A 26210-nucleotide genomic window follows, 5' to 3' on the forward strand; every position below is an offset into this window, starting at 1 on the left:
ATCAATTCATTGAGCGAAAAAAAAACGAACGAAACTACATTAAATTATTAAACAAACAAACGGAGAAAATAAAAACGCCAAGAGAATAAAAGATACGGAAGAAATGTTCTGATTTTTTTTCTCACTATTTGCATAACAAATCATTGTCTGGATTGACATAATGATGATAATGATGATGATATGAGCAATTAAGTCATTTAATTTTTCTGATCACGATGATAATGATGCTATGATCTGATATGATTCGAATTCATTATATTAGTATACTACGTTAAATTAAAACACGTGTGTGTGTGTGTGTGTGTGCATGTGGATTGTTTTTTTATTTGGCACCTATTATCACCTATTTTCATTATTAATGTCATAAGATAATTCTGTGATCAAACAACAATCAAATTGGATCTATTCGAATATATATATGGTTATTGTTACAACAACCACCCAAAACCTAAATCAATGTGTGTGTGTGTGTGTGTGTGTGTGTTTAGGGACTTAATCCCACAAGGATTATGTTATTTGTCCTGACTGATACAACGGTGACATTTACCACACCCATTGATTACATTTTATAATAATAATCAATATATATATAACAAATTGAAAATAAAAAACAAACACCTGCTCCTATAAATGTCAACGGAGAAACCGTCATCATCATCAATATTGAATCATTTTTTTTGTTGTTGTTGTTGTTGAAAATGTACATAGGCTACCCTCTATCGATTGGAAATTGAATGAATGATGATAATAATAAATTTTTTTTTCTGTTTGTCACACAAACAAACATATGTGATATGTGTATCATCATCAGATGGAAAGAAAAAAACTTTGCACTGTCATGACTTTTTTTTACAATCAAATGAAAAGACAAAACACAAAAATCAAAAGATTTATTAATTCCACGTTCCACATCAATATACATTTATACCACGTGGACGCTAGAGAAGTAAAAAAGAAAAAAAGAAAAAAATTTGCATAAATCCAATTTTTGTTTTGTTTTGTTTGCATATTTGTTGTTGTTATCAATTGACGACCACAATGTTGAAAAATGAATGAACAAAAAAAACAAAATTGAATGAAACACAAAAAGATTAAGTTTTAAGCTATGATCTTTTCATTTTATCATTATCATCATCATCATCATCATCATCATCCATTCGAAAGAAACACAAAACACATTGCAATGTTTGACGAAACAAAACAAAACAAAAAAAATCATTTTAATTTGCATAATAAAACTTTGATGAACAATCATTCCAAGGGTAATAATGTAAATCTTTTTTTTTTTTTTTTTTTGCTGTAGAAAATGCTGAAAAACAAAAACGAAAAAAAAAATTCACAATCATTATCATCATAAACATCATCATCATCATGATGATAAAGATCAACATTAATCTGACTGAGTCATCATAATCATCATCAGAATCATTTATAATGTGATTGTTTCATTGATGTAAATGGTGTAATGTTGGTGGTGGTTAGTGGTATTATATGGTCACTCCATAAATGATCACACATATATATATAAAGTCTATTCATGCAAATAAGAAAAAATTTTTTTTTCCTCTTGTTTTTGTTTTCATTAATGTGTAGTAGTAGCCTTAAAATTGATGATGATTGACATGATGATGATGATGATGATGATGAAAAACATTGACCAAAATCATCATCATCATCATCATCATCGTCGTCGTTATTAACATTATCCATTCAGAATTATTATTTCACAAACATTTTAGGATTTAATAAATACAAAAAGTTCAAAGTGAAAACAAAACAAAACAAAACAAAACAACGAATATAATCAATGTTTGACCATTAAATAATATATATATATTAGATATAAATCATTTTCATTTTTTTTTCTTCTTATTTTGATTTGTTAATCCGATTACCAGATTGAAGGATACATATATATCTGTATATAAATGACAATCTTATAATCGATCCATATATATTTATCATAATTTAATCACGAACATTTTTTTATATAATCTTCATATTCACTATCAATCTATTCACAATAATAATGATGATGATGATGATAATGATGACACATGTGAAAATTTTCATTTTTTTTCTTGTTTTACTTCCGCAAATGAAAATTGTAGAAAAATATGTATCAACGATATAGAAAAATGAATGAATGAATGAATGAATGAAAAAATATTGAATGAAAATCAATAATTTTTGATTTGTTTTTGACAATTGATTTTTTTTAAAGAAAATCCGATTAATACATGAATGAATTAGGTTCCATTCAATAGAATTAATAAAATCATTCATTCTTTTGATGTATCGATTGCTGTTTGTATTATTCTAAACTAATCAATCAATCATTCAATTCAATTGATCGATTGATTGATTGATTGATTGATTGAAACTTTGAATTAAAATAATAATGAATATGAAATGTCAAATTCTTTAATCCATTGATGATGATGCGATTATGGGGAAATGGGGGGAAAAAAAATTTACATTTATCACCTTGATGGTCTAGTCATCATCGAACACCTAAATCGATTGTATCGAATATAACATAACAACACAATAGATTATTGTGTACTTGTGTGCGTGTGTGTAAATATGTGAAAAAAAAATTATTTACCATAAACAGCAATGATGATGATGATGACGTGCATTGTTTGTTTCGAAACCCTTTAGGGAAAACAAAAACCGTGCACGTGTTTTGTATTTTGTTTGTTTGTTTGTTTTTGTTCATTTCCATTGTTTTATTATGACTAAATCTAGTATATATACTTCAATTAAGATTGATTCGTGATTTCCAGTTTTATTCCATGATTTTTTTTTGTTCATTTCTTGACTTTTTCTCACTGTTTGTTTGTTTGTTTTTTTTGTGGCATCATATAATAAACAAAAATCACAATGTTCAATATGATTCATACATACACCATTCTTTTGGAAACATTTTAGTGTAACAAAAAAAAACTAATCATTTTAATCACACTTGGAAAAATGATGCTTACCATAAACACTTTTACATTATCACACACACAAACAAACAAGCAAACAATGATGATGGCGGTGGTGGCCATTATTTTATCATTTATAAATGCCACATAATCATCAAAAAAAAAAAAAAAAAAAAATAATGACTAAACATAATCATGGATGAGACCAAAAAAAAAAATGAATATTACCTACAACTATCATTTACAAACAAACACACACACACACATACACAAATGACATGACACATGGATTGGTTATGTGTGATATGTGTGACATATGAATGAAATAATGACCAGACCAATAAGTTATGAATTTTTTTTCTTTTTTGTTTTTTTTTTTTTTTTTGAGCAAATAAAATTCATTTCAACATCATCATACGGATCCAATATTGTGATGTATTTATTATTATTATTATTATCATCATTTTTTTTCTGTAATTTCCAAAAAAAAAAAAAAAATAAATAAACAAAATTTCATAGACAACAATAGATTTGTTTCATTTTTTGTTCGTTGATTTCACAGTATCCATATATATATATATATATATATATATATTGGATAATAATGTAATGTACCAAACAGGGAGAAAAAACAATTAACAATCATAAAATAATCTTTCTCCCCCTATTGGCTAGGATTGACCTTCTGTGGAGAAATGTTTTTTTCTGTGAAACACCAACACACACACACACACAGAGAGAGAGAGATGGAGAAAATTACGAAAACAATAACAACAACAAGTGACAATGGAAAAATACAATCGTTCCTAGAGTATTTGAAATCATCATCGTAAATGATGATCATCGTTTATAATTGTCAGTGAGCATTTTTTTTTTAATTTTATTATGCTACTAATTTTTGGTCCAGTAATCTACAGAAGATATTTATGCTCAATTGGAAAAAAAAATTTACATTTCATTTCATTTTTGCGTTGTTTTCAAATGTAAAATATGTATTTAAGAATTAAATCACACAAGATCAAGTTTTTATCATTTTTTTTCCCTAATACACTAAAAAAACATGGACAATTAGCTTTGAACTTGTTGTTGTTTTTGTTGTATAGTTGGAACACATTTTGGATTCAGAAGCATCAATTTTTTTTTGTTTTGTTTTGTTTTGTTTTGTTTTTTCCAGTATCATTTTCATTTTCAACAAAAAGATGAAAAAAAATTCAAATATGATGACCATGTATAAATGAGTGTGTGTGTGTGTGTGTGTGTGTGTGTGTGTGTGTGTGACTTTGAAATAGTTAGTTTTTTTTTGATGTGAATTTTTTTTTGTTCTTTTTTTTGATTTTACTTCTCTAATCCAGTCAAAAAATTATACGTGATTGGCCAAAATAGCCAAGAGAACAACAACAACAACAACAAAAAACGATGGACAATCATTGTTCCTTATGTCGTCTTTACCTTTCTACGTATTACCTGGGTATAATAATATAATAATAATAATCGTTTGATCACGAGAAAAACGATTATTCGATTGATATCATCATTATCATCATCATCACATCATCATCATCATCATCATAAATTGTACAGTGATTTTTTTCTCTATAAATGAAAGAAAAATAAGATGTCTATATAATAGCTCTATATGATGATGTGATATTTATGGCCTCATCATCATCATCATCATCTTTATTTTTTCATTCATTCATGGTCAATATATTAGTGTTTATAAAATAATAAAATAATGATGATGGTGATGGTACCATTCATGGATTCAAATGATTTGTTCCGTGATACAATAATAGTACATACACACACACACAATTGATCCAATTCCTTTATATATTCAATATTTATATTCATTATTTCTATTCAATTGAAATACTTTTTCTTCTCTTCATCAACACACACACACAAGTTATAGTCGAGCCCTTAATCAAATTTTTTTTTTCAATGTCAACATTGAAATATCGATACATTTTTTTTTCTTCTGTCTTTTGCTTTTGTATTTTATTTAATTTCACCAGTGATGATAATGATGATGATGATGATGAAACAAATGATCGATCATGTTCATGTCAAAGAATAATCATCATCAACGTTGTTGTTGATGATTATCATCGTCATCATTATTGGATTAGAAAACAATATGATGATCTTGAAGAATAATGATTATATATTGATGATGATCTCGAACATGGATATGAAACATACTTAAGGTGATATTTGTAATATAGTTCAAACTTGATTTATCAATCATTTGATTGTTTTTTTTCTGTTTTGTTTTTGTTTTGTTTTGACGCCATCATCTAATCATCACTTATGAACAAAATGATGGTCACCATCAAACAACAACAGGTATAATCACATCATCATCATCATATATAGACCAATAAATTGTTTCAAATGTGGTCGATTCATCATCATCATCATCAGAGACTATGTGGTCAATTGTCCAATTTTTTTTCTCTTTTGTTTTTTTTCTCATTCAATCATCAAGTCTGTTTTTCGTTTTTTTTTTAATTGTGATCGATGGTGCATGGTCATCCATCACCTTTACCATCATCATCATCATTATTATAAATTTTGATTTATGTGGAAAAATTGTCGCTTAAAATTTTTTTTTTATCATCCTCTCTAATAAGAAATGGAATGGAACAATTTTGTACGAAATTTGCATAAACTTTTTAAGCAAAAAAAAAAAGAAAAAAATTTCAGAACGTGAATGGATGATATGTAAATTTTTTTTTATTTTGCATCTTTACTATTAGGATTGGGAAAAAGTCGTGTCGTTTTTGTGTATAACATTTTTGAAATGACTGCTCCAAAAATTTGGTTAATGTTTTGACCTCGTATATGACCTTGATTTATTCTTTGATAATCAGACTTTAATTCAAAAATAAATTTTTTCCAACTTTGTCCACCGGAAGAGGTGGCCGGCCTCTGGTAGTGGACACATCAAAATTCGAAATTTTAGCCATTTTTGTTTTTTGCCCGTGGTGACCCCGACCAAAGAGGTAATGGTCACCTGACCACTCAATGGAAATTCCACATGTCCTAGGAGTTGAAAAAAATTATGAGCGTAATTTTTCCGCAACTCATTTTTTTTAGAGAGCGGGTCAAAATCCGGCCGGCCGCTATCAACCACTGTGTTATTCCGCCATAGGAAAAATATGCTTCAAAATGAAATTTTTTAAAAATTTTGATCAATTATCAAACGACACGTTTTCCGCTAACCAAAAAGTCAACAAAAAAATTTGGTTGAAGAAAAATTCCAAATTTTTGAAAATTTTGAAAATCGCACAACCGACCATGTAATGCATGTGCCGTCAGCCACTCTGCCAATGGCATCGCACATTGAAATTGTTAACATTTGTTCAATTGGTCTTTCTGGTCAATCGCCAATTTTTTTCAAACATAAAAAAAAATTTCCATTGATCGTGTTGCAATGAAAATCATCTTTTTGTTATTATTTAGAAAACATAAAAAAAATGCATCATCATCATAACAATAATTGATGAGATTTGTTTTCCATAGAATTTATTCGCCAATTGGTGGATAATAATAAGCACAGAATAATGCATCAGGCTATAGAATAATAATCAAGCAAATCATCATCATCAACAATTTTAAGTTATTATTTAGAAAACATGAAAAAATACATCATCATCATAACAATAATTGATGAGATGGTCAAGATCCATAGCCAAATAGTAATCATCATCATCATCAACAATTTTAAGAGCAAAAAAAAAAACAATTTGACCGTCGATATATATGGCCCATCATCATTATTATCGCCACCAACACCTTTTTTTTCTATCCAGTGCATTGTGTGTGTGTGTGTGTGGCAATTTGTGATAATGAAATCCGTATAAATATAGAAATTGAAATAAATAGAAAATGTGAATAAATGAAAATCAACAATGTCGTTTGACTAGAAAAAAAAACAAGATTCTACAAATGAGACACATTGAAAATCGTGTTGTTTAGGATTCGCATTTGAAATGAGAATATTACGTTTATCAACGTATTTCAAATGTCACATTTGACACTGTGGATTTTTTTTTTGGTTTTTTTTCTCGTAAATAATACATGCACGAATAATTTGAAGGTTTTTTTTTTGTCATATCCAAAAAAAGGAGTCATTTTTCGTTTTGTTTTGTTTTGTTTCATTCCATTTTTTTTTAAAATGATATTCAAAATCCCAAGAAATGAGATTTGTTTCAGTATAAATCAGGGTCATGGTGACTATATATATATATACATTATATGTTGTGGTATATTTAAACATCGTAGACAATTGTGGAAAATAAAAATGAACTAATGACAAATTGTTGCGCATCTATATATCTGAATAGAAAAAAAAAATGTCACATCAACACACACACACACACACACACAATAAATCATAGGTTAAATAAATAATTTAAATTGTAAATTCAATAATATGATGATGATGATGATGATGATAATGACGGAAGTGAATTCCATTCAATTATCATTCAATTTAAGTGACATATTCGTATTTTTTTATTTATTTTTTTTTTAATGATAAATGTCAATCAATCATTGAATGGAAAAAAAAATGAGTAACAGTTGTCTGTTGAAAATCAACAAAATTTTTTTTTTATTTAAACCAACACCTACACACACACACATTTGCATTCGATTACCCTATACACCATGTGGACGTTTGTTTTGTTTCGTTTTTTCTCCGTTGACAGATTGACCGTGGGCTCAAATGTGGCAAATTTTTTTTTGCAAAAAAAAAGAAAAAAAAATTTAATTCAATAAAATGTGCAAATTCCTATTATCATAAAATTGTAAATTTTATTCATTCGAATTTGTTGCAAGCAACAACAACAACAACAACAAATTCTCATTCATTTTAAAAAAATTCATTCAGCAAACACACACACAGACACACACACATTAAATCTCAATGTAACAAGAAAAAACTATTATAATGATTTTGACAATGTGAACATCTATAATTATGAAAATATGATGAATGATGATGATTTGTCGATCAATTATCAAATGGATGATCATTGATGAACAAATCTAAATGTGAAACAATAACAACAACAACGAAAATTCACAATCGAGTTCATTATTCATTTATTTATTCATCAAAACAAAACAAAACAAAAAATGTTGCAATCTATAGAATGAACACATTCCAATTTTATTTATTTTTTTTCTGCAACAATCATCAATAGGGTATTATTATCATCATTTGTGTTTTTTGTTTTTTTTTTTTTTTTTTTGGCAAAAGAAAAACAAAAAACGTAAACAATTTCCTCCCACGCAACCGCAAACAAATCAGATGACGATGAAATGAAATGGAAAATTTTTTTTTTCTATTAAACATGAGATTAATTTATCAATCAATCAAAATGATGATGAGAAAATCAAAAAAAAAAAAAAAGAACAAAAAGAAAAAATTTTAAGCCATTTTATCAATAATAATAATCGATAATCGATTATTGTTGATCAGAAATTGTCGAACATTATTGTGATTTGTCATCATCACCGTCATCATGAAATTGAATGGAAAAATGAACAATTTTTTTGTTTGTTTGTTTGTTTTGTTTTGTTTTCATTATTACGATGTGTTTATGTGTTAAAATATATCCGATTCATTCGCACATATTGCACAATTCTCATCATCATCATCAACTAACCTATACACATACACAATCATTCATTTATTCAACAACTACCTGTTGAATTAAATCATACAATGTCAAGAGAAATGAAAACATGAAACATGAATACTAAATAAACATGGTTTTGTGAATATATAAAAAAAAATAAAAATAAAAATACAAAAATCTCAAAAACACGATCTAATTTGCAAATATATATATATTTATATTTTGTTGTCGTTTTTTTTTCTTCTTTTGTCAATCATTCATACATTGAAAATTTCTGAATTTTTTTTTTTTTTTTTATTTTCATTTCTCTCCTTTTCATTGCCATTTCACTGATGATAATAATGAATATATAGCATACAGAAGTTATTCATCATCATCATCATCATTATTCATTTTGCCTATTTATTGATGAATTGAGAGAACAAAATATTTCATGATGATGATGATGATGATAACAAATTTTTTTTCTACCATTTCAATGAAATTCATCATTGATGGATATATAACAATAAATATATATAAATGAAAACAACAACAAAAAAAACACACACACACATACACACAAATTCATTCATTATGAATTCAATTGTACCATGTGGTCTATTCCATTTTTATAAGTTGTGAAAATTTTTTATTTTTTATTTTTACATCTTCAATGCACAGTATGTATATTAGGGTAACCTTGGCCGTTAGAATATGAACAAGATTTACAAAAAAAATGGGACCAATAACAGATGGAAAAAAAAATGGTCAACAAAAAAAAATCATATGAATAGAAATGATGGAACGATGGTGAAATTAATTTTAAAATTATAAAATATAAAACGAATATAAAGAATGAGCAAGAGAGAGAGAGATGGAGATGAAGAGATGGAGAGAATTTATGGATCAACATTGAAAATAGAACAGTGTACATTTTTTCTTTTCTTTCTCCCAACAACGGTTATTTGGAACAAATAGAAAAAAAAATAATGTAGAAAATGAAAAATGACTATGAACCTGTACAATGTGTATCATCATCATCATCATCATCAACACTTAATAAGTTGTGATGATTTTAATGATGATGATGATGCAACAACAACAACAACAACGACAACAACAACAAAATAATAATTCAACTTACAAATCTGCTATTGAATAATCTGGATCACATGGATCAACTCGTGTGTATGTGTGTGTGTGTGTGTGTGTGGTTGATGCGGCATTTCACATAATTCGAATGATGACAACGATGATACGGATGAAAAATCTGCCTGAAGAGATGGAAAAAACAAAAAAAAAAATCAATTATTTATTTCAATTTTTTAGTTTTATTTTATTCATTTTGTATCATTTCAAATCATATCAATCATCATGATGTTTTCAAAACAAAACAAAACGAAAAAACAGAAACAAAACAAAACGAAACGAAAAAAAATGACAATAATTCAAATCTCAAAGCAAGCAAGCAAGCAAACAAGCAACAAGAAACAAGAAACATGAACAGTTTTGTTCCATCAGTCATTTAGAGATGATCTTCTAAGATAAAATTTAAAGTTGAACAACGACTGTAACGAAAAAAAATCTATCCATCTAATGAAAATTTTTTTTCTTTTTTTTGAAAAAAGTGACATTTTTACACATGTATAAATTGTAATCATTTTGTTGTTGTTGTTGTTGTTGTTGATGATATATGTGAAATGTGCAGAATTTAATGGCAAAAATGATCCAGATTTTACACGATTTACATGCACACGTACACGTACACGCACACACACGCATATATCATATAGATAAGTGGATTATTTTCGGTTATATGGATAGATCATATCATCATCATCTTGTTGTTGTTGTGGTTGTTGTTGAATATATTATAATTTTTTTTTTGCAATCAAATTGGTAAAAGAATGATGATGTATGATAATCATTAACGTAAGTAAATTAGATTAGTTTGTATGTATAATTTTGACCACCATCATATTGGTGTGTGTGTGTTTGTGTATGTGATGTATATAGCGTGAAAAAAAATGCATAAATTTTTGCACGTTTATTTACCACGTAATCAATTTGTCTCAAAAGCAACGAAAAAAAAAAAACAAAAATTATACGCTTCTCCTATGTGGCTATATGTTTTTCTGTGTGTGTGTGTGTGTCTTAAAAAAATAATCTCCATAGTCCAGGAAACAAGCAAATTGATTGAAAATTAAATTTGTAATTTACCAAAAAAAAAAAAAAAAAAAAATTCAATTATACTCTACCGCAGTATATTATGATTTTGATGATGATGATGAGAATCTGTTTATTTATCAATGCTAAGCTTGTATTCCATGTCAAAATTAGCCAACAACAACAACAACAACAACGAAAAACAAACAAACAAAAAAATTAAAACGCACGTCTTTTATATATATATGATGATTAAGATTGAAATTATAATTTTTTTTCTAGACGTTCTGATAATACACATGCATATGGTGTTATCACGAATTTTTCCAAAATGATCTAAACGTCTAGTTCCGGTGTGAAAAGCCAAAACGAAAAAAACTAAACGAAAAAAAAATTGACATTCAACCCAGTATGATAAAGATAAAACGATCAGTAGTTTGTTTGCATCATCATGATTAATGATCAATTTGAAACATTTATGAAACCAAAATGTAAAAAAATTTCTTCATTTTTCATTCACACTTTTCGGCTTGGTCACACACACACACACACACACACACACACACACACACACACACACACACACACACACACACACACACACACACACACACACACACACACACACACACACACACACTCCCTTGAATCAATAGCCAATCGGATGAACTGCCACCCGATTGTTTTCGACATAAACAAACAAATTGACATACTAAGAGGCAAAAACATCACAACAACGCTGCACTGGATTAAGGCACATAACAATTACAAATGGAATGAAATGGCAGACGAATTAGCCAAAGGAGCGACAACACTAAACCAAACCAGTGCCATCTACAAAAACATACCAATATCGTCGTTCAAATACCTGTGCCGGCAAGAATCGAACCAGAAATGGATGATGAGAACAGCTACATCGTGTACCGGGAGATGGACCAACCGATTATTGCCAAACACTGACATCATCAAAGAATTCGACCAAAAGATAAAATCCACCAAACAAATCACCCAATTCCTGACCGGCCATGGACCGACGAAACACTATCTACACCGATTTAAAATAGCAAACGATGACAAATGCCCATGTGATGGTCACTCATCTCAAACCATGGAACACGTAATTCAATATTGTGACGGGTGGGCCCGAGAGAGGCATCTACTAATGATCAAACACAATATCCAACCGAATGACCTATTGGACATCAAAAAAATCCTAGCGTCCAACGAACTGACCGAAGACTGGCGCGATTTCATCACAGCCGTGGTGGATAGAATAGCGAAATTTAATAGCCATTCAACATGAATCACCACGAACATATAATCCTTCACACACACATAGGACACAAATCACACACACACACACACCCAGGCACAAACACACACCCAACATAGGACACACACATTGTTATATTTTTATTACTATCGTTTCATTCTTTTCTTTGTTTGTTATTATTACACATCTTACACGATTTGACATCCACACACATATATTATATTATAATAATTATATTATTATCTTTATTTTACCGTTTTAATTTTACATCTTTTTTTTTTTTTTTTTTTTTTTTTTTTTTTTAATTTTGCATACATTATTATACACGTCATGATCCACATCTACACACATACATTATTATTATTACTATTGTTATTATTATTATTATTATTATCCTAATTTTACATTTTCAATATCACACACTTTATTACACACAGGCGATCACACAATACAGATACTGACACATCTTTTATGTTTCCATTGCATGTGATGTGGTTGGTGGAAATAAAAGGAAAAAAAAAAAAACACACACACACACACACACACACACACACACACACTTTTTCATTTTCATTGGTGGTCATCACATTTTTCATCACGAAGAAGATACATTTATAAATAATGAACAAAAAAAAAATGTATCCGAGAAAAAAAACCAATTTATTTCTGTTTGTTTGTTTGTGTGTGTAAATGTGTGACAGTGTGTGTGTGTGTGTGTGTGAAGGTCAACAAAAAAAAAACAAATCAATCAATACAATACAAACATTTATTTATTTATTTATTCATTCATTCATCATGTAATGACAAAAATAAAAAAGAAATTATAAATTTAAAAAAAAACAAACACAAACACACACACACACAACAAATGATCAATCAATCCATAATCCGAATTGATCATCATCATCGACATTGCCGATGATGATCACCATCACCATTACCACCATCACCACCACCACGAGCAATAAAATTGTAAGAAAATGAAAAGAAGAAAAAAAAATATCGTCAACATCCGTAACATATGCAATTGGGCAATCAAATTTAAAAAAAAAATGGTTAATAAATTTTCATTTTTTTCCAATTTATTTCATCATCATCATAATAACATTGAAAGGATCCAATTGATGAATATCCGTTTGTTTTAGATCATCATCATCATTATCATCATAATTGGAATGATTTAATTTGATAAAAGGAAAAAAAACGGAAGTTTTAAAACATCAAGAAAAAAAATCCATATTTTTTTTGCCCACTGTTTTCATTTCATTTCATTTTTTTTTGGCTGTAAATGCAATATAAAATTTTGGATAATGATGATGCCAAAATCCTGCTGTGATTCCATCATTTAGTCAATTGATTTACCGAATTTCAAGTTTGTTTTTTATTGTCAATCAATGATGAATCATTATCATACAGCATAACGTTAATATTTTATCTTCTTCTTCAAAGCTCCATATATATTCATACAGAAAAACAAAACAAAACATAAACTGTCATCATTAAAGTGGGGAATAGAAAAAATGCAAACGATAATATTTTTTTTCTCCTGTTTTGTTTCTGTTGTTTTTTTTATGTGATCCAATCGATTCATTCATTCATTCATTCATCCATCCATCATATTGGTAAAAAAAAACACAAAGATGAATTTTCATCTTCTTCTCTTTCTTGTTGTTGTTGTTTCAATGGCATTCTTTTGTTTTTTTTTCGTCTCTAATAAATTGATGGAATGATGATCTAGTTAAAGTGAAAAACTAGCGTGAAAATTTTTGCTCCGATTTCATGCTGTTGTCGAGCCGAATAATTTTGTTGTTGTTGTTGTTGTTGTTGTCTTTAATTTGTAAATTCAATTCAATTGCAATTGTTTTGTTTTTTGTCCATCTTTTCTGTTGTGTTTTACGGCAATTTGAAATCAATGTACGTTAGCAGCAACAACAACGAAAATTTTGAATGAAAAAAAAACGCATCCATCCGAATCAATTGCACTGAATATGATGATGATCATCATCATCATTGATGTTTCAGAAAATTTTTTTTCCCCTCACTGATTCATCCAATCGACAAACGTACAAAATTTGGTCATTTAAATTATGGTCAAACAAACAAACAAACAAACTAGAATGAAAAATGATTAAACAACTCGTTATAATCTATGATATATGGATGTTGAATAATGTTTTTTTGTTATTGTTTTTTGAAATAAAACACAAGAATTTAACAAAAAAAAACAATCATATTTCATTGTTGTTGTTGTTCCATGATGATACGATTTGATCCAATTAGAATCATTATTAACGTTGTTATATTGTTTTTATTTCTGTTATCAAAATTAAATTATCTATTCCATTCATCTTGAACAAAACAAAAAAAAAAAAAAAAAAAACAAAACAACAACAGAGATTAATGAAACAACATGATTTAAAATCATTCATTCATTCATTAAATTTGAAATTCGTAACAAACAAACAAACAAAGATGTTTGTTTCCGGACAATCATAGCATACACACACACACACACACACCGTGGACATGTAACAATTATTTCATCATCATTATATTGTCATTTTTGATAATTTGTGAAACATTTTCAATGATGATGATTATTATGTATGTATACACACAATTTGTCAGAAATTTTTTTGTTGTTGTTGTTTAATTTTTTTCCCCTCCATAATGTGATATAATGATGTCACCAGTGTTAGCATTGAAATGAAAAAAAAATGATGATAATAATTTTTCATTCATCTCTCTCTCTCTCTCTCTCTCTCTCTCTCTCTCTCTCTCTCTCTCTCTCTCTCTCTCTCTCTCTCTCTCTCTCTCTCTCTCTCTCTCTCTCTCTCTCTCTCTGTCTCTCTCTCTTGTATGGGAAATGAAACACACACATTTATTGAAAATAATGATGCTCATAATGTGCAACTTGTTTATTATTTGATTAACATTATCTACTACTTGATCCATAATGATGTTTGTTTGATCTACGGTCTGTGGTTAGAGATTCAAATGTTGATGATGATGTTGATGTGAGTATGATAATTTTGATAAACTTGAATCAACAAATTTCCACCATAAAAATCATTTCATTTCACAAATCATGTTGGTCACCATGAATTGTTGTTCGAATGGTCATTGTTAACAATTGTTGATATTTTGATTTTGCCAATAATTCAATATCATATATGCGTCGATCAATCAATCAATCAATTATTTGTTTCATGTTTATCATTATTTAATCAAATCATCATGTTTTAAAAGAATGTCAATGTTGAGGTATATTTTTTTTGTTTTGTTTTCAATCATGTCCTATCACCGAATAATTTACTTGATTGTGAATAAATGAATTCATATGGTATGTGATTGAAATGATGATTATTTTATCCATCTCTTAAAATCAATCAATTCAATTCGATTAAATATTTTTTTTCTCAGAATTATTAATCTCTAATTGATTGAAACATACGTTGTTGTTTGTTGATTTGAGAAAAAAAAAATAATAATTTCATTTCCACTACGAAAAAAATACATGAATAAATCTTTCGCATCAACAGGTGATGTCTGTAATATGAGATAAAATGCTTGAAAATTATGAAAATAAAAAACAGAAGAAGAAACAAAATTAAATGAATTCAAAATTTTACCACACAAATATGAAATGATAATGATAACTATGAAAATTATTATTATTAATATGATCATGTTAATTGTTTTCTCACCTTAATAACAGTAAAATGTTAGTATTTTATATAATAATAATAATGGAATAGATAGATAGATAGCGTATAATTTTATTACTGTCTAGGTCTGTCTAACCATCATCATCATCATCATTAACATTTTTTGTTTCTTTCACATACAAACACACAAATCATTTAAAATTTATAATAAATTTATTATAATAGATCAACAGGTTAATAACGTGGATGGGATCATCAGTATCATCATCATCATCGTCATCAACATTCAGAATGATTAATCTTGAACTTTGAATCACATAAGATATATATTGGCTAATATTTGCACACTCGATCATCGATTGATTTGATGATTAGTGAATATTGATTGAAAATTATTATTAATTTTTTTTCTGTTTGTTTGTTTGTTAACGGAACTGTAGTGATTGTTTCATGTTTTTTTTTTTTGTTTATCTTGTTCCGCTATTGGCGTTGAAAATCATTATAAATGACGATGATGTACAAATGATTATTGCAGTCAATATAGATACAAAATTTGTATGAAAATTATGGGTGCCACATATATATATATATATGTATGTGTTTGTGGAATCGTCAGAGACAGACGTGACGATCAAATGACCTATTCTTAATAATGATAATCATTAAAAACGGGCGCTGAATTTTTTTTTTTCATTAAAAAAACCCATGAATTAATGAACAAACATTTGATGAACTGTCAATTTTTTTTTCTATGAAATCTATGAAATAAAAATATGAAAATAAGAACAAAAAAAAACATTGAATTCATCAATCGGTTATTTTGAATCATCGATCAATCTTTTTTTTTCATTTTCCGAGGAGGAGCAGGCGCTACGGTGAAAGATGATTAAACTTTTTTTTTCTTTTTTCTTTTCTCAAAATTGAACTTTATAATTCCACATGTATGTGTAAGTTTTATTTTACAAGTTTATCACGTGAAATTTTTTTTTTTCATCATTCATTTCTCTATATACATCTAGTTTTTGTCGTTGACGTTATTGTTGCTGTTGTTGTTGTTGTTGCTGTTGTTGTTGTCAATCATCACATCTTCATCATTGGAATTAATAATAACAGATCGCGATCAGAAGAAAAAAAATTTTTCTTTTCCACACTAGCGGTCAATGGTCAATTTGGTGATTAATGCATCGATTTCAGAAAAAAAAATCAACATCTACGTTTCAAATGATGTATGGTGTTTGTATGAGAGAGTTCGTGTACATTTGAAATGATTAAAGAGAAAAAAAACGATGAATTCCAATGTCAAATTGACATTAGCTTATTCATGATGATGATGATGAACGAAAATGGATCAAATTGTTTTCTTTTCCAACAATTTGGATACTGTGGTATTGGTATTGGAACAGTTAATTAACTTTTATATAATACATAAAAACATACAGACTAGAGTCAAATGAAATGATTATTTGGTCAAAAAAAAAATGAAATCATTCATTCATTCATTCACATTATGACGATGATGATCATCCGTTATGGGTCGATTGATATTGAAATCACATCACATCACAACAATTTCCAATCAGACAAATGTATCTGATAGTTGATCACGATATTTTTTTTCCAGTCCATTGATATGGAAGAACTGATTTCTTATTCTCATAAAAAAAATTTTTTTTTTTCATTTTTAAGAAAAAAAAATCAAATCGTCTCCTTCCGGTCAAAAATTCAACAACAACAACAACACCTGAGTGTGTGTGTGTGTGTGTGTGTTAATTGATTGAATTTTTATGTGATGAAAAATTTCGTAGAAATATGATAAATTCATTGAGGAATTTTTCTAGAAATCAAAAAAAATTTTCTCATATATTACCATCATGCAGTTTTTCAATTTTCAATGAATTAAATTGAATTTGATGAAAATTTTTGTTCATTTGTAATAATAATTATCAAATTCATCGTCGTCGTCGTCGTTGTTGTTGTTGTTGTTGTTGTTGAATACAATTCATTATTTTGAAAATTTTTCATTTTTCACTTCATTTTGATCATAATGATGACTGTGAGAAGAAAAAAAATTTTTCACTCATCCTCTTATTATTCATATAACTTGTGAATTTTACACATGATGATGATGATGATTGTAATTATTATTACCTCTTTTTTTTCTCTTGAATGGATGACGAAGCTTACAGATGATCATGATGATGAACGAACTTTTTTTATTTTTTTTTTTTTTTTGGTCTAATTCAGTGAGTATATGACACACGGAGAAAGAAAGATGACAAAGAATGTAATTAAACTTGAACAACATGATTGTTTGTATCACCATTTTCACGATGACATTATCATCATCATCATCATCATCATCGACTCCATTGCCATTAACAATTTATAATAACGACAATGATGATGATTGCAAGAAAAAAAAAACAAAATCTCAATCAAATTAAATTAAATCCATTTATTACATTTGTATTTTTGGATCTAAATCCAAATGTTCACTGTTGTGTATAAATTGATCAATCAATCATTCAATAAAAATATAATCAATATGAAGACAAACACACACACACACACACACATTAATCTTTTTTTTTTTGGATTCAAATTTCAAATTGCATAATAATATACACATTATAAACATTGATTCACTTCTATTAATTTATTATTGATTGATTGATGTTAAATGAAAGTTTTTTTTTACTATTATTATTATTACGACATTTCTTCATAATTTTTTTTTCTTTTTTCTTTCTCTTTTTTTTTGAATGAAATTCATAATTCAAACACAGTATATTTATTCATTATTGTCATCATCATCAATGTGTGTATTTATATGGATCAATTGGCCATATAAATTGTTTTCAGTATGAATGAATGAATGAATGAATGAATGGAAACAATTCTCAAGTTAAATGATCATCATCATCATCATCATTATTACAATGGCCATCATTGTTGACTATTATCATCAAGTTTTGTAAATCACCTGGCCACACACACACACACAACACACACACACAGCCAATTGAAATAATGATGGACAGTCCACAAGATGAAATGAAATTATTTCTTTTCATTTGTATATTTGTTTTTATTTGAAAATAATTTCATAATTTTTTTAAGTATTAAAATTGACTTTTTTTCAAAAACAAACAAACAAACAAACAAAAATTTAGTTTTTAAATCTAGAACAATAATTATCGACAGAAATTTGGATTTTCCATTTTTTTTTTCAATGCGATTTCAAAGTCAATAGCGACAATTAATTTTTTTTTTGTTTTTTTTTTTTTGGTGAAATTAAAGAATTTTACTTTCACTTTATTTTATTGTTGCTTTTTGCGTACAAGCAAGTTTTCTGTATAATTGTAAAATGGATATAACATAAAACAAATATGGATGGGAAGTTCAAATGATACGGATACATTGCTTTTGACCATACAATGATGATGGTGAAAAAATTAAAAATCTGGGAGTTACTTTTACTCGATTTTTCTGTCTCTCTCTCTCTCTTATTTTATTACTCTCAAAATTTTATTTGACATTTGAGATTTATTTTCAAAGCAAAAAAAAAAGTGAGAGTGATTGGGAGAGAGAGAGAGAACACCGGTGCAAATCCTTTTTCTATGCAAAATGCCAATCTTAGAGAAAAAAAATGAACGAAAAAATATTTAACACGCGCACATTTTTTGTTTTCTTTTCTTTTTTTTTTTTTGAAACACACGCGTTTTTCTTACTGTTTAACTGTTTAGCTAGCTAGTTAGCCAAAGATCATGATCTTTATTGATGATGAACGATGAATAGTGGGAATGAATAAATGTTTATGGCCACACACACACACACACACAAATACATACCAAACTATTATTTTTTTTTTTTTTGAGTAGCAAAAAAAATGAGATTCCCCACAAAATCCATCACCATCACCACCACCACCACCACCACCAACAAACATAGTTTCATTAGTTTAGCTCGGTTATAAAAACCTCGTATTTTTTGGATTAATACTTCAATTTGATGTTTCATCATATTTGAAGATCATCATCATCATCGTCGTCGTATTTTATTCTGTTTTTTTCTAGTGAACTTTTGTTTTTTTTGTGTGTTTCCATTGTATCTCTTTGTGTGTGTGTGTGTGTGATATTTGTAATTGTTTCATCACCTTTTATTCATATATTATTCGTTTTAAAATCATATATAAATAAAAATGAAAAATATCAATTTGATTGTCGTTTTATTGTTGGCGACCATTTATTCAACATATGCTGCAAGATATATTCGATCAGTGAAAGGTGGTCGAGGTTTTGGTGGTAGCGCTGGTGGTTATCAATCTTCATCACCACTTTCACCATCTCGTACACGATTTAGTGGTGGTGGTGGTGGTGGTGGCCTTTCATCATCATATGGTGGTAGTTCCAGTGGTTTTCCTTCATCTGGTGGATCATTAGGTGGTAGCTATGGTGGCAGTGGTGGAGCTCCAACTAGCACTGGTTCATATGGTGCTGGTGGTGGTGGATTTGGTGGTGGACAATATGCAGAAGAAGAGGTAATTGATAATAATTATTTAATTGATTAATTGAATTCGATTGAATAACAAACAATTGATTATTTGTTGAATTTTTTATCCATTCTAACACGTATAAAACAACCATGTTGATGAATGGATAGAAATTCAATCAATCGATAAAAAAAAATTTAAAATTTTTTCGTTGATAGTATTATTGTCAAAAAAAAAGATTGAATATCAAATGCCAAATAATTCATTGATATTCATTATGTGGTGAAAAAATTTTGATTCAAGCATGATTGATCATTTTTGATCATGTTTGCAAAATCATAATTAATTCAAGTTTTCAATTAGATGCTAATACTATGTATATTTTTTTACATTTTAATCATAGCATCCAGCACCAGAACCATATAACTTTCAATATGCTGCCAATGATGAATATGGTAATAATCAATATCGTAATGAAGAACAAGATCAAAGTGGTACCATTCGTGGATCATATGGTTATACAGATGCAAATGGTTTATATCGAGTTGTCGATTATGTTGCTGATAATGATGGTTTCAGAGGTAAATTTTTTTTTTATTCATTTCAATGAATAAAAATTTATCGTTTTTTTTTTTGCTATCAGCATCGATTCGATCAAACGAACCAGGTGGTTTAACTGAACCAAACCCAACGACTGGTTCGGTTGATAGTCCAGCCGATGTTCAATTGTCACCAGATACAGTACCAGCTTCGGTTAGGCAACAACAAGAACAATATACTTCGGCAGCTGCCGGTTCTGGAAGATATCGAGGTGGTGGTAGCAGCGGTGGATATGGTGGAAACGCTGGTACATCTGGCGGTTCGGGATATAGTGGTGGTTCCAGTAGCGGCGGCGGAGGTGGTGGATTTAGTTTTGGTGGTGGTAGCAGTTCTCATGGTGGTGGTGCTTCTGGATATGGTGGTGGATTTTCTGGTACCAGTGGTGGTGGTGGTGGTGGTAGTAGTAGCGGTGGTTATAGAGGTGGTGCTGCTGGACCTATTACACAGCAAAAATTGTCTGGAAAATATTGAACTTAAACACAAAATGGCAAGTATCAAGAAAAAATCCTATTTTTTTATTATTATTATTATTTTACGTTCCGGTAGGAATCAATTATTCAAATTTGTCATAAGACTTATGTATATCGAATCTGTTTAATCGGATATTTGAACAAATAATTTTCATTTAAAGTTTTGAATGATGAAATTGTTCACAATAGTAGATTATTATTATTGAAGGGATCTACTTACAGTTGAACCCCAAAAAATTTTCTCTTTTTATTCTAATAAATTTTTTTTTGTATCCACTTTTTCCCCACCCCCATTTTCTACTTATTAGCGGCCGATATTCTCATTTATAAAACAAAAACAAAAAAAAAAACATCATCCACTTCCGATTTTTTTTCTACATTCCTCACCATTACGCAATCAATATATATAAAAGACATTGAATTATTTTTTTTCCATTTTAAAATTTTTGTTGTTTTGTTTCATTCAAAAAAAAAAATTTTCACTTTTCATTTTCATTTTCATTTTTTTTTTTCATTATGATGTTAATTTTTTTTTACTTTCACTTTCACTTTTTTTTCACTTTCTTCTCATTTTTTTTCCATGTGTAATGTATTATTTGCTATTTGTTGTTGTTGTTGATGTTGTTTTTTTTTTCATAATTTTTTTTTCTCTTTGTCATCATTCATCATTCTGAAGTAAACAAAACAAAACAAAACAAAAAAAAAATCGGAGAAAAAACGAACGTTTACATTATTGCAGAAAAAAAACGGCAGCGATATTGTTGTTGTTGTTGTTATTCAATCACCAGTAATAATTGGATTTATTGGCTTGTAAAATTACGGTAAAACAAGGTAGTGAAAAAAAGAAAATAAGAATGATTGATTTTAATAATAAATAGCCAAAAAAAATGAATATTTTCAAGTTTATGATGAGTTTTTTTTGTTCATTTGTTTTTCTCCTTTTATTTATTTTATCATCAATAATTTTAAACGTTTTAAAATGAAAAAAATAGAGACATTGAGAAATTTTAAAATAAATTCATAATTTCAACAAACAAACAAACAAACAAAACGAAAAAAATTTTTTTTTTGCATATCCGCATACATTTATTGCTTCCATTATATATATGAATATTAATCATAATTTAAATATGTTTACAATCGATTAAAAATGATGATTATCGATCATTTTCATTTGTTCATTATCATCGATAATAAAATGTTGATGATCGATCAATTTGAATATAATGATGATTTGGATAAAAGATTGATGAAAATAAAATAAATTTTTTTTTGCCATTTCTCTCTGTGTATGCGTTCATTGTCATTGTGATGAGAAGAAAATCCTGGAAATAAAAAAAAAATCTCATTGATCGATTACAAGTGTGGCCATGTGTGTGTGTGTGTCGGTGTTGGCTAATGATTTATTTGATACATGATGATCAATTTAGTTTAATATCAAATTTCGTAATCAAACAAAACAAGGATAGATAGATGACAAATCATTGTAATTTGGATGGGTCATCATCATCATCATTTTTTTCTGATCAATTTTTTTTGTGGATTGTCCAATATAAATATTGTTGATGTTTTCTTTTTTTCTATTGCAAAATATCTATATACAAAAAAAAATCACATGTGATATATATGAAATTATTATTGCTCAGATTTAAAAAATTTGATCATCGATTTTTTTTTGTTTTGTTTTTTGTTTTTTGTTGTTTTTTTCTTGCCTCTATCATCATTATCAATGATGATGATTTGTTTACTTTTTCACCATCCAATATCACGAATTTTCATCATGATCATAGAATTTTTTTTTTTGTGTGTCATTTTTTTCACCCATTTTTTTATATTATTTCAAATTGCAAATCTTTTTCTAACCACCGCCATTTATTGTTACTGTTTGTTTGTTTGTTTTTTTTTCTTCATTGTTGAAATTTTTGCCTGTATTACCACATCATTTTGGATGCAAAGATATATAATAATATATATATAAATTATTCATCATCATCAACTTGATGATTTGATCATCATCATTATAAATATCGGTTGTGTATGTTGATATCATTTATACAAATTATCATTATCAACAACAACAACAACATGTCGACATTACGAAAAAATTTCTGTCAAATTTTCAGTGAAAAATTGCCATTATTACCAATTACAAATGAATATCGAAGATATCGATTAATGTCACAAGCTGGCCAAGATTTACAATATGTTCTCGATCAAATGGACAATCAATTATCTGATCGTATTATGTATTGTCCTACAAAGGATCTGTTATTTGATAAATATCAACATGCAATATATGAATTATTCAATGCTGAGATTAATATTTATTGTAAAATCAATAAATTAATACATATCTATCAACGACCAATGCTTATGTGTCGTATAATTTCACCAGAAGAATCTGTCATTATTTTCTCTGACCTACAACGATTAGCTGAAATTCATTCGAATCTGATTAAAAATCTTGCAATGCTTCAAACAAACGGTTTGTTTGAATGTCCAGTGAATGCTATGTTTGAATTCACTAAATCATTATATTATTATCAAATCTATTGTTCAAATCTAATTCAATCGAGAAAAATTTTACATAAAAAAATGCAACAAAAACAATTTGTCAATTTTTTACAATCAGAAAGAATACAAAAATATGGTGAAAAATTGGATTTAGCATCACATCTAGATCAACCAAGACGACATTTGATGAAATATCCATTAATATTGGCCGAAATTCGTCGCCGAACTGTTGATCAACAGGAAATTGATCAATTGAATAAATTAAGTGAACATATAACCACATTTATTAGTCAAATTGATGAACAAATTGATGAGAATAAATTTCATGATCTAATCAACAAATTTTCCATACGAACAAAACATTCAATGAATATTAAAAACAAAATACTGTCCACTTGTACACGATTAATATTATTATCATCGGTTTATTGTTGGCCAAAAAAGTGGCCAAAAAATTGTCTTATTCTTTTGGATCGTTTACTTATATTGGCACGTTGTTCAGCATTGGGTAATAAATTTCGTATTCGTTCAATAATCGAAATTGGCAATGATCTACATTATCATCGTAAATCCAAAAATCATAAAAATTTTAATAATAATTCAACCACAAAACAACATTCAAAATGGTTACGTTTATATTCAACAAATGAATCAATCAATTTTGATATAACCATTAAATTCAAACAACAAGATGATCGTATCGTTTGGTTACGATATTTGGCCACTTTATTCAATTTGATTGCTAGATGATTTGAATTGATTTTTGTAATCCAAAAAAAAAAAAAAAATAAAAAATAAAAAATAAAAAATTAAAGACGACATTCATTCATAACAATCTTATTGACATTTTTCATGATTGGTGTGCTAGGACGAGCCCAAAGCCAATATTGTCCACTACCGCCACTAGTTGATGGATTAGTTTTTTCTATTGATAATGGTTCGGATAATTTTCTTTGAAATTTTTCACTCTTAAATATCATTTGACGTTGAATTTCCAATGTTGGTGGTGGTGGTGGTTGTGTTGATTGTGATGACATTTGAAACAAACAATTTTCATTGATCGATGATGAAATATTTGATGATGATTGATCAATAATCATGCCATTATTATCGAAAGCTAAATCATATTTAGATATGGATTTAATACCATCACCATCATCATCATCATCATTATTGTTATAGCTGTTTTTTCTCTTTTTCATTTCAAATCAAAAAAAAAAAAAAAAAAACACATGATAAAATCTATCAACAATCAAATAATCAAATATACTGACCATTAAAATACATATAGCAATTATAGCGATTAATAATATTATTTCAATCTGTAACAATAATAACCATATCCAAATTGTAAACCATTGTCCAGCAGTATTAATAATGTTGTTGTTATTGTTATTATTATTAGTCAAATTGACACGTGTACGATTCATTGATTTCATTGTTGTTTCAGTAATATTTTCTCCATTATATGGAACAATGGTTATTTCATCGACATTTGACTTGCTGGTTGAATTAATGATTGAATCAACAGTTGTTGAGATTATTTGGTCCACATTTAATGTGTCGGTTATATTCTCGTATATGGCCAAAATGATTGATGATTTCATATTTTTTATGATTGTTTCGACTATTTTCTATGATTTAAATGAACAAACAATTGATCATCGATATCTGTAATCATCATCATATATATAATCAATTTAATTACCTCAATTTCTGTAATTGTTTGATTATTCAGGCAACAATTATCTATTTGACCGTTTGTATTTAGACGATTAATTTTGTCATTATTTAATTTTTGTTGGCCATCATCGTCAACAGTTGGTCGAAAATTATCAACAATTTGTTCGTCAATTTTGTTCATATTAGTCATTGTTGTCATTGATTCGGATTGTTCATCTGATTGAATTGTCGATGTTATTAATGTTGATGTTATTACATTCTGATTCATTGTTATCGATTCTTGACCATCATGAATATCGATCATATCGATTGTCGTAATTATTGGCCATTGTTCATCATACGAACAGGTTAAAACAAATAATGATGATGTCCAGAATATGAAAATTATCACCGTAATATCCATTATTATTGAATAATAGGTTTCAATGTTTTATCGGAGAAAAATTAATCTAAAGTGTAAACACCAAACATTATTATTATAAATATAAAATACCAACCTATATATTTTCGACAATTCGAACGAAAATAAAATGAAAAAACTCCCCATTCTAATGAGTGTTTCTTTTCAAAAATTTTTTTTCTGTTTCTTTCGTTTGCATATTTTGTTAAAATGAACAAATGATGATATACAATAATAAACTATTCAATAGCACTAAAAGTCGAAATAAATAAATTACTTGTATTTCGATTTCGATGACAAAAAACTGCTGTCAATAATTTGTTGTCATGACAGATAAAAGATGGCACCACAACCGCTTATTTTAGCTATTTTTTA

General features: G+C 28.0%; 3 protein-coding genes across 5 annotated transcripts; 2 read left to right on the top strand and 1 right to left on the bottom strand.

The window, feature by feature from the left end:
- The first annotated feature begins 19616 nt into the window (after positions 1-19616).
- LOC124499622 (uncharacterized) lies at positions 19617-21944 on the top strand. Of its 2 annotated transcripts, none has more exons than XM_075731473.1 (4): positions 19617-20216; positions 20572-20749; positions 20812-21255; positions 21315-21495. In XM_075731473.1, the coding sequence occupies exons 1-3, from the start codon at positions 19878-19880 to the stop codon at positions 21237-21239; spliced, it is 945 nt and encodes a 314-aa protein (XP_075587588.1). In that variant the 5' UTR covers positions 19617-19877; the 3' UTR covers positions 21240-21255; positions 21315-21495. The 2 variants fall into 2 exon arrangements, with proteins under 2 accessions (XP_075587588.1, XP_046919551.1); XM_047063595.2 differs by lacking the exon at positions 21315-21495 and adding an exon at positions 21547-21944 and having other exon boundaries at positions 19627-20216.
- A 1153-nt stretch (positions 21945-23097) lies between these two features.
- On the top strand, positions 23098-24502 carry LOC124498706 (uncharacterized). The gene has a single exon (XM_047062500.2). It carries the CDS (start codon positions 23276-23278, stop codon positions 24500-24502), a length of 1227 nt encoding a protein of 408 aa, XP_046918456.1. The 5' UTR covers positions 23098-23275.
- LOC124498707 (uncharacterized) lies at positions 24431-26024 on the bottom strand. Of its 2 annotated transcripts, none has more exons than XM_075731479.1 (4): positions 25933-26024; positions 25461-25694; positions 25027-25386; positions 24431-24945 (listed from the first exon to the last, which is right to left on the bottom strand). In XM_075731479.1, exons 2-4 carry the CDS (start codon positions 25632-25634, stop codon positions 24562-24564), a joined length of 918 nt encoding a protein of 305 aa, XP_075587594.1. In that variant the 5' UTR covers positions 25635-25694; positions 25933-26024; the 3' UTR covers positions 24431-24561. The 2 variants fall into 2 exon arrangements, with proteins under 2 accessions (XP_075587594.1, XP_046918457.2); XM_047062501.2 differs by having other exon boundaries at positions 25461-25884.
- Positions 26025-26210: the final 186 nt, after the last annotated feature.

Source organism: Dermatophagoides farinae, chromosome 5, assembly GCF_024713945.1.
Source record: "Dermatophagoides farinae isolate YC_2012a chromosome 5, ASM2471394v1, whole genome shotgun sequence".
Lineage (NCBI taxonomy): Eukaryota > Metazoa > Arthropoda > Arachnida > Sarcoptiformes > Pyroglyphidae > Dermatophagoides > Dermatophagoides farinae.

What these genes read in the sequence shown, in the direction of transcription:
- LOC124499622 (XM_075731473.1), top strand. Translation starts at nt 19,878, where the DNA reads ATGAAAAATATCAATTTGATTGTCGTTTTATTGTTGGCGACCATTTAT. An exon ending in GACAATATGCAGAAGAAGAG is followed by an intron (nt 20,217 to 20,571) that starts GTAATTGATAAT and finishes TTTTAATCATAG; the next exon opens with CATCCAGCACCAGAACCATA. An exon ending in TGATAATGATGGTTTCAGAG is followed by an intron (nt 20,750 to 20,811) that starts GTAAATTTTTTT and finishes TTTTGCTATCAG; the next exon opens with CATCGATTCGATCAAACGAA.
- LOC124498706 (XM_047062500.2), top strand. Translation starts at nt 23,276, where the DNA reads ATGTTGATATCATTTATACAAATTATCATTATCAACAACAACAACAAC.
- LOC124498707 (XM_047062501.2), bottom strand. Translation starts at nt 25,838, where the DNA reads ATGGATATTACGGTGATAATTTTCATATTCTGGACATCATCATTATTT. An exon ending in AAACAATTACAGAAATTGAG is followed by an intron (nt 25,387 to 25,460) that starts GTAATTAAATTG and finishes TTTAAATCATAG; the next exon opens with AAAATAGTCGAAACAATCAT. An exon ending in TTGCTATATGTATTTTAATG is followed by an intron (nt 24,946 to 25,026) that starts GTCAGTATATTT and finishes GAAATGAAAAAG; the next exon opens with AGAAAAAACAGCTATAACAA.